This window comes from Gavialis gangeticus, unplaced genomic scaffold (assembly GCF_001723915.1).
Source record: "Gavialis gangeticus isolate Ggan-Ray unplaced genomic scaffold, GavGan_comp1, whole genome shotgun sequence".
Classification (NCBI taxonomy): domain Eukaryota; kingdom Metazoa; phylum Chordata; order Crocodylia; family Gavialidae; genus Gavialis; species Gavialis gangeticus.
Window position 1 is genome coordinate 9051802 of NW_017729006.1, and position 9787 is coordinate 9061588.

General features: G+C 44.2%; 1 protein-coding gene across 4 annotated transcripts in view; it reads left to right on the forward strand.

The window, feature by feature from the left end:
- The window catches only part of RBMS3 (RNA binding motif single stranded interacting protein 3), a 707347-nt gene that overhangs the window by 641622 nt on the left and 55938 nt on the right, over window positions 1-9787 (forward strand). For 3 of the 4 annotated variants that reach the window (XR_002095924.1, XM_019508786.1, XM_019508787.1), the window contains exon 10: window positions 6320-6430. The exons of the other annotated variant lie outside the window; for it this stretch is intronic. Coding sequence is in view for 2 of the 3 variants with exons in the window: in XM_019508786.1 (XP_019364331.1) it covers window positions 6320-6430 (111 nt within the window). In the remaining variant the exon portion in view is untranslated. The remainder of the gene's footprint in view (window positions 1-6319; window positions 6431-9787) is intronic. 4 annotated transcript variants of the gene reach the window in all.

Below are 9787 nucleotides of genomic sequence, written 5' to 3' on the forward strand. Positions count from 1 at the left end.
CTAGATGATCTTCTCAGGTCCCTTCCAACCCTAGAAACTAGAAAACTATGAAACTCCCAACCTACAGCCCCCTGGCCTTGTCAGTGCCCCTCACTCTCAACCCACAGTCCACTGCCCCCCTGGGCCATGCTGGTGCCCCTCACTCCTGACCTGCAGCTCCCTGGCCCTGCCAGTGCCCCTCACTCCTGAAACACAGTCCTCTGCTGCCCATGGTACCCCTCACTCCCAAGCCACAGCCCCCCATCACCAGCCCTCTGCCACCCCAGTGTCTGCCAGAGGGGGCCCACAGCTGCCCCCACCCTGCCCAGTCCCATGCAAACCAGGATGGTGGTTTGCAGCAACACAGCAGGGATGGCCTCCAGCATGAGGTGTATGCAGTGCATTTCATGCAGAAGCACAGGCAGCAACTGGGGTACCACACACTGCCCTGGACTGCTAGCTGGGGCTGGGCTATGGCACAGCGGGGAAGACCAGTGCCATGGTTCACAGCAGCAGCATGAAGCAGAGCACAGCTCTACCCCAGGCCGTGGTGCAGGCAGCAGGAAGAAGGCGAGGGCCTCCAGAAGCTGTCCCACCCAGGCCACAGTGCGGTGGCTGCAGCAGCTCCAACTCGTATGAGCAGCGATGGAGTGAGTGTGGCCCTGGCTCAGGCTGGAGGGAGGAGGGCGGGAGGCCTGTGGCACCCCCTACCCTGGGCTAGGGCTCCCACACTGCACCAGCCAGTCTGGCCACAGCCACAGCCACAGCAGTATTTCCTGGCCACCCCACCCCTAAGACCATAGCCCCTGGAGCCGCCAGCCCAGCCACACAACTCCCCACCACCCATGAAGGTCTGCTATCATCAGAAGTTCCACTGCTCCCTTTCCCCACTGGAGAGGCAGGCACCTCTAGCAACTGCATGGAGCTAGGCTTGCCAGTGGCACCAAGCACTGCCTCAGATTTATGACCTGCTGCAGCCCTGACACTCTGACACCTTTCCCCAGTGCCAGCAGGCACCTGCCTCCCCTCACACACCCATCCCTGCCACACACACATGCTCTCCCCTCTAGCCTCTCAGGCCACCCCTAAGCCCTGGTCCTTCAACCCCCACTCCCCATAGACTTACCTGCTTGCAGCTGCTGGGGCTGCTCCCACCACCCTGCCTGGCCATAGAAATGGAAAACCTGGACCCCTGCTTATGATTGATTGGTCTAATATATGAGCTGTTTTGGTTGCTTATACATGCCCTGGGGGTTTAATTCCATTTAGTTATCCCTAAATTGAAATGGTGGGTTTTTAAAAACCACTTCAATTTAGGAAGAATTAAACTGAACTAAACCCCCGTGGGGTGTACACAAGAGTGGGGGCCTGATCCTTACCTACCTCTTTAGCAGCAGGGGGGCAGGAGCAGTCCCTGAGCTGCACAGGGGGTCCCCCAGGCTGCACCTGACTGCTGGTACCTGGCCCAGGCAGTCCCAAGCGTGGGAAGAACTGCACCCCGCTCCTCCCCTCAGCCACAGAGGGAAGCACTGGGTTCAGGCAGGGGAGAAAAAAAAAAAAGGATCAGGCTCACTGATCCTTTTTTCAGTGGAGTCTGCCTGCACTGGCTGCCACTGGGTCCCACAGCCCCTGAACTGGGCAAAGCCCACCAAGCTCCCAGCACATTGGCTTCCAGCACCCCATGCACTGTTGTACTTTGTTAGGTAGCAAACTAAAACACCTTTGAGGTGTTTTATCTTGCTATGTACCAAAGTCATTTAAAGTGGAATACGCCGCCGAGCATACAACCATCACCATTAAAGCGGAATACACCGCCAAATGTGCAAACAGCAGTGCCATTAAAGCAATTTCAAAAGGGCATTTAAGCCACTCTAATCGCCAGTTTTGTGGTGTGTACAAAGGCTCATTGGCACCTGGGACAGACAAGAAGTGGGCTGTTCTAAAAACTCTCTCATGATTTGTAGCTGGTTTTGTGTTCCAGAATAAATATTATTCTGTATAAATGGCTACATACAGTAAAATCTCTGTTATCCAGTACTTCACCAACCAGAATACCTTATTAATTGGAATTTCTGGGCCATGCCGCTTTGCCTCCTGCTGCACTGCTGAAAGCAGTGGGATGCACATGACGCCATGCCATGCCGCTTTGCCAAATAATGTGTTGTTCCTGGTTACAATTGATTCTGGTGCAGGAAATCCCATGTATTGTGCTTTGAAAATCACACCAAGCACTTGAGTACAAAGTTTCAGCTTCTCTGAATCTTTGAGGGAAGTTACTATTCCTGCATGACTCTGTCAGGCTCCTACATCAGGAATGCTTGCTCCTTTGACAGATTCTGAAAGCTAAGCTTTTCCTGACTGAAAAATGCAAATGCTTCCTCCAGTTTTCGTATGTTATCAAACACAAACTATTTCAGGTCCACTCACTAACTTTGCCAGCCCACAGGAGGTTGATTTATCTTGTAAACTGAAGCATGCAGTTTAAACTGAAGTGCTTTCATAATAATGATGAATGGGATTCCATGCAAATATCTAAAGAAAACCCATAATATCAGCCATGATTTTAAAGATATAGAACTTGCCTTTTAAAATTTAACACTGTAAATATAATTTCTTCCTCCGCCCCCTGCTTTGATGGGCAACACACAAAGCAAGTGTAACCATTTGAATATCAGGCCCACACAGATGATGGAAATTTCTTGCAGAAATTATGAAAATCTAATTATCTGGGAATAGAAGTACAAACTTAAATAAGTGGCAGGAAAGTTACATTGGCAAAGACAGTGATAAAAAAATCATAAATTCTCCTGGAGTTGTATTTTTTAAGCTAAACTTGGCCTTCAATAGAATTACAGCATATTAAGGTCTTTCTCTATCTGCTTTACACACTCTGTAAACTCAGACAGCTTAAGATGCTAAGATGAAAATATTTTATTTAGCCTTAACACTAGCCAAGTGGACCCTGTCAGCAAACACATGCTGTATATATTATAAGAAAGTTAAATTACATTTACTGAGATGGCAACATCTGATGCAAGACCTTGGTGCTTTCTGCAGCTAAATAAGTTGAATACAAGTGGATTTGACAGCTTGCTTTAGGAAATGTATTATGGTTTGGAGAACAAGTGTTGCCTTAACAACCAGACAGTATTTCCTTAATTAAGTATAATTTTTTCCTTACATGATCATAAGAGGATGTTGCAAATTCTGGTGAATTAATGGACTGGCAAATGCATGCAGTTCTCTGGTCTAGGTAACTGTCAGCTTCTAACCCTTTAAGTTGTCTTAAGAAATCTGCAGATTCTTGAGTTCACTATTGTTCTTTTTTCTGGTGTGTTCTCAGTTGTAAACTGTAAAACTAGAATACCTGTTCAGTTTTTAAAAAATAGCTAAACTGGTCTGTTATCTCCAAATAAACTTTGTGTTAGATAGATATTTTTTTCTTAAAACCCCATATTTTATAATAATTTATTCACAAAAACTGTGTCTTGTTTACAGAAAGAAACATTTTTTGCCAGACTGTTCCACTGATGTTTGGCACTCGTATTTGCCATCCTCAATCACAACATTTTCCTTACTACAGTTCTTCCGTAATTGCTAGGCTCCTAAATTTATACACTGCTGTAACTATCAGTCTGTCACATCTGTAATCATGCCAAGCTCCCCCCAATGATGTCATCATGATAGAGATCTCAGAAAAAAAGAGCTAAACTGTATTGTCCTTGGGAGCCTCCCAAGTTAATTGCTGGTGCTACTACTGGCAATCATTTCTTTCACTGCATCATGCAGGGCTCTAATTGATCAGCCATGTATACATGCTGTGTGAGGCTGACATGCATGTCGGTTTTTTCATTTCCTGTCACAGACAAGCAGCTAAGGTCACCGATAGCTTTAAGAAAATAGTCTATTTCCTAGCCAAAATGGGAAAACTGCCTGTAGGAATAGCTGGGATATGTGTTTACTGTTAACTAATTCAATTTAAGCTATAATACCTTATTCTGGTTCAGGTCATTTGGACCATAATTGCATATTTTTTGAATTCTTCTTGTAACCAAACAGCACACTTAATAAATCAAGGATGGATGGTCCAAGGCCATACCAGATCTCAACTTCAGGAGCATGACTGGCATTCCAGGTTTTTTTAAACTGAATGCCTGGCAAAACGGCAGACAAAATGCAAAAAGGTTCTTGCTTTGAGTCATAAATACTAAATGGGCTTTAGATTGTACCCAAGAAGCTCACTGTCATGCCCTTCCAGCAGATTTTGTAGTGTTTGTGTTAAAGGAAAGAGGTTACAATTGGGGAGTAAAAAGCTGGAAAGGAATAATGAATAAGGAGATTTGGAAGGTGAGGTGAGGCTTCTGAAATACTGAAAAGAAAAATTTGCAATGACAGGTGATGGAAATAGGGTTTTTAAGAGAACTTTTTCCACGACATGTGGAGAGTGGCTCCATGGCAAGTTAAGTGGGATGAATTAATCTATTGTAACTACATCTATGCTGATCTTAAGCAAAGCAGCAGATAACAAGGAGACAAAATTTGCATAAACATTGAGGCTTAGAAACATGTATACTCATAAGGCTGTTGATATTGATAAGAATGCATATAGGACTGTCACAGCTTTTCTATGGAGGTATCATATTTTCTGTAGCGTATCTGATGACTTGCCCTAAGTGTTTATTTCAATGTAAATAACACAACCTGGTGTAGGGCAAATTGTGTATGTGGTATGTATCCCATATACTTTAATGCCTTACAAAACTGATTTGAGTCAACTCTCGTTTGAACACTGCATCCAAGTAATCAGTAAATTCATATCCAAGGATCAGTAAGATTCTCAAATCGGACATGCATAGAAGAAGACTTTCTGGAAGAACAAAGCAATCTTCCTAACTGCAATAGCATAACTGAGGTGCCAACTTGGCCGGGGGCGGGGGGAGAAGCTGGGGGGAGGGCAGCAAAAACAAGCATCTGGCTCCACCACCTACTGGCAGAGCAGTCAATGCTGCCCTCTGAGCCAACATTGCCTTGTTACACCTCTACCCAATTTGTTTTTATATTTTTACCTGCAGTTGAAAACACTGGAGTTATTGCTTCCGGTCTGATCCTTAGAAATGAGCCCAACTGTTCAGTATAAATGTGAGGCAAACACTTTAAAACAATCAGACAATGTATTTAGAGATCTTTTTTTTTTTATTCTTTGTGCTCAATTCCAGTGTGTAGTATGTAGGACTGTTAAAAATTTTGAATGAAAAAAGTGAACAATTTCTCACAAAAAGGTTCACAATCTTTTTTTATTTTTTACTAACTCTCATCGTGTAACTTTATGCAGTCTGTTTGCACAGAATATACCATAACTTTCATACTAACTGACAGCTGCAAGTATCTCAAGTTATTTACTCTTGTTTAATTATCTTTTGGTTCATACCATGTTCAAATGAGTTGATGAGCCTTGACTGTCCCATGCTAAAGAACATAAAGAATGCAGTATCTTCTCCCTTTTGTAGGAGAAAGAAGCAACTCACTCCTTTCTGAAGTGAATTAGCCTAGTTAATATGGCAAACAGTGTTTTGCATAGAGGAGCTCAGGAGAGAGCCACTTTAAAGCCATGCGTGAGTAAAGGGATGAGTGTTCCAATGCTCATTGAAAGCTGGGAGAGCAAAAGCTGGAAATGACAGAAGCTTTCCTGAACAATTCTCTTGAATTCTTTTAATCTTTTGTTCAGAGTCTTATTCTTGCCATAGCTTGCCCCTTGTTTATTATTGACCTCTTTGTTGCCATGCAGAGAGGAAAATGCCTGTGTGCGCGCATATATTTTGAGTGACTGTCCCTACCATACCGATTGTCAATAACTAGTCATACTTAATCGGCTGTAAAATGTCATAAATAAGGACTCATAACTGAGCCTGGAAAAGCCAAGGTAATTACCATCGTAGGTTGCCTATCTCAGACTGAAGGTTTTAAATTTCAGGGAAAATTAAGGACATATGTGTGGTGTCTGAGAGTCAGTGTTCCACGTAGATTATGGAAAATGCAAATGACAGACATTCTGCAAAGTACAGTAGCATTCATCATAGACAGACCATATGCATTTGTTTGTCAAAAGCAATGAAGTCAAAATTAACACTTAATTTGAACTGGCATAAAATGGCCTGATTAGTTCTACAAATAATATATGTATATGTTGGCTGTCAATGAGGACAAAACAAATCTCAAGTGACAGCTGTATTAGTCTCTTTTAAGATCAATGTCAGTGTTTCAGCCAGGTTCATTTATTTAAAAAATGCTTATGACATTTAAAAAAAATAAATGGTGAGATGGCAATGATGTCTGTTTGTAGGGTGCTGTGATAACGCCGACAATGGACCACACTATGTCAATGCAGCCAGCAAGCATGATGGGCCCCCTGACCCAACAGATGAACCACCTTTCCTTGGGCACAACAGGAACGGTAAGATTACAGAATATGCTGCTGCATTTTTATTTTATTAAATGTTTTATTAATTTTTGAGTTTTTTCCAGGTCATTTCACACTTTCTTGAGTTTTTGAGAGTTCATTCTTTTTTACTAGTGTATTATTTCTATGGCTTATTTCCTAAATGTTCATTTTTTTAACAGCTTCATATAAGACAACCTCTGGCATCAAATAAAATATCCTAATAAAACATCTTGTAGTATGATCAAAGCATCCTGTACTAAACAGTCTATGTCCTAACACATGTGTCTCTGACAAATAAGGCTCCAGGCAATATGTTACTATAGCAGTCACACAGGCATATGCCATGATGGGAGATAGGATTCAAGTTTATGGGGAGTGGTGGTGCTGGCATAGTAATTAAGTAGTAAAACAACAGGTTAACAAACCCTGCCCTGTACTTTGCAGAGAACTAATTACATTAATTCTAATATAAACCTGGGAGTACTGCTGTATTAACATGGGCCAGTATTTAAATTGTCTCAGTATGCACCTTGATTAGGTACTGCCCCAACTGCCTTTTTGAGCATCTGTCCCAGGAGGGCAGTTCAGAGTGCCCTGGTTGGAGCCTTGGACCTCTGTATAGTCAACAGAAAGATTTCAGAGACAACTAAGAATTATTTAGGTTTAGGAGTGTGTCTAAATTTTTGTCTCTGAATGGCATCTGAATACAAACACCTCATGGATAGCCTGACAAATTGCTTAGTCCCACTTCCAGTACACCTTTTTCTGGGGTTTCTGAAGATAGCCATTTCAGAATGAGGTGATGGAGGTGTGCACATTTTTCAGAGTAGTCTGATTCTTAGCACAGTTGTTGTAGAAGTGAAAGACATGGGTTCAAGGCCCACTGCAATCTGGGGCAGGAGTTGAACCCACTTTCTAGGCAGTTGGCCTAGCTACTAAGCTATTGGACAAAAGATAGGCACTGCACCACTGGCTTTGAACTGAATTCGGTGCTGTGATTATAAGTTGGGGTGTTTTTTACCTTCCTGTCTTTCCAGGGACTTGGACAGTTTAGGTTCCCCACAACAACGTTTTGATATAGACACCTATGAAAATTTTCAGTCCAAAATAGGAGTGTTTAATGAACTGAAAGACCTAATGCATTTGTGGTGACTGGCTTGCAATCATTTTGGTTCCCTCTTTAAAACCATGGGGTGTTTATAACATGCTCTGGAAAGGGAGTGGGGGGGTTCTGAGGGTCACTCTAATTAAAGCACGTGGAGCATCTCATATATCAGCAGCCCTGCACTGAAAAATGGTGGCAGGGGCACTTTAACTAAAGCTTATCAAACGAGCTTTAGTTATACACACACACACACACACACACACACACACACACGTATACTGTATTACATTTTGCTTTCATCCCCAGCTAAATTTCTTTCTAGCCTGTGGCAGGGCACTGTTGGTGCCTGCCACTTTAAGGACTCAGCCAAGCAGCCAGCAGGTGCTTGATTGTGGCAGCCATTTTAGATCTCTGGCTGCTCATATAAACAGAACAGTTTGCTGCTGGCAGCCCATGCAGTAACATCGCCTGGCTGCAAGGCTGCTTGGAAGATAAGGGCAGGAGGTAATGGCAGGAGCTGTAGGATATGGTTTGGAGGCTCCTGGTCCTGGCCATGACCTAAAACTGCACCCTGCCAGGAGTGGGTGGCTTGGTGGGGCTCTCAGTGGTGTGGCAGCCCCCAGGAAATGCCAGGCCAGTTACTTCCCTGGCAGGTCAGGGTGCCTTAATAACCCCAGCTCCCACAACCAGATGGGCTACACTTAGTAGGGGCCAGAAGGTGGACCCAAGAGTGGGCTGGAGGCACAGAAGCCTCATGTAGAGTACCCTCGACGGGTCAATGCTGGGGCCAGGACCAGAATGGTCAGAATGGTCAAAAGGGCCCACCGTGAGGGACACCCAGAGCTGCGGGCCTGGGGTTCTGACTGAGCTTGGAGGTGAGGCCAGGGCCTGTGTGGCCAAAGGTCCTGGGGGGACCACACCTGAGAGGGGAAATAGTTTCAGGGAGCTAGGCAGCCCAAATGAAGGTGGAATAGGCTACCTGAGTGGAGGGATCATGTAGGGGTCTGGACTGAAGGATTTTGGGGCCCAGTGTGGGGCCGGTGATGTTAACAACAGAGGATGCCATCTACAAGGCTTGGGTATCAGTGTAGGAGAGGAAGGGAGCTGAAGATTGCACCCCCTGGGACCGGGGCAAGAAATAGGCAGCCTCCTGCCTAATTAACACCCTAATTAGATAACAACAAGGCGTGGCAGAAGAGAAGGTAGTTGGTTGGCCCAGAAACAGGTGGGTGGGCCGTTGGTAGACTGGCTGCAAGAAGGCCCCCGTTACACAGCCCCAGCATTTTTTCTGTTTCTGTTTTTATCTGACTTCTGTGTTTATATCTGAGGAAGTTTGAATATGATGATTCATTATTTTTTTCTGTTCTAATATGTTTTGGTCTATAAAGAAATCAAGTAGAATAGAATCTGAATGCTTATCTCACAATGTCATATTTCTTTGGCCAGGTGAAGCTGTGAGAAATTATTAGTGTGGCTAGTATGAATTCTTTTTTGGGTAGATTAGAGCCTTTGTTGGCCATTCTGATTGCTTCCTGGCCAGAGATTCCCATCACACTTAAGCTGTCACTCAAATTCATTGATTGATTTATTTTATTTACTGACATGAATGTGCATTTAATAATTAAGAAAAGGAAGCAAAAACTGTAGTCAGGATATGATGAGTCCTTGAGAATATTGCTCTGAGTCTGTCATTGACATCAATGAAGGTCACCGGAATGACTAAACTATGAGAAAACCCTTTAGAGCAGGGTTGATCTAGCTAGTGAAGAGACTGGATCCAGTCCACAGCAACCTAGAGAATAATTAGCACACTCCAGCCACAGCAGCAGAGGAGGCATCACTAGGATCCTATTTACTACCATGTTCAGTTTATGTGCTCTGTGGCAGGAGAGACTTCTTCCACAACAGTTTAATACTTTAATAGTTTCTATGGTCAGAAGGGACCTGAACAGATCATCGAGTCCGACCCCTTGCCATGGCAGGAAAGAGTACTGGGGTCAAACGACCCCGGCAAGGTGTACATCTAGCCTCCTCTTAAAGACCCCCAGGGTAGGAGTCAACACCACTTCTCTTGAAAGTTGGTTCCAGATCCTAGCCGCCCTGACAGTGAAGTAGCGCCTCCTGATATCTAGCCTAAATCTACCCTCTGCCAGCTTGTGACCGTTATTCCTGGTCACTCCTGGTAGTGCTCGGGGGAACAGGGACTTCCCCAGTGCCTGCTGGTCCCCTCTGACTAGTTTGTAACAGGCCACTAGATCCCCCCT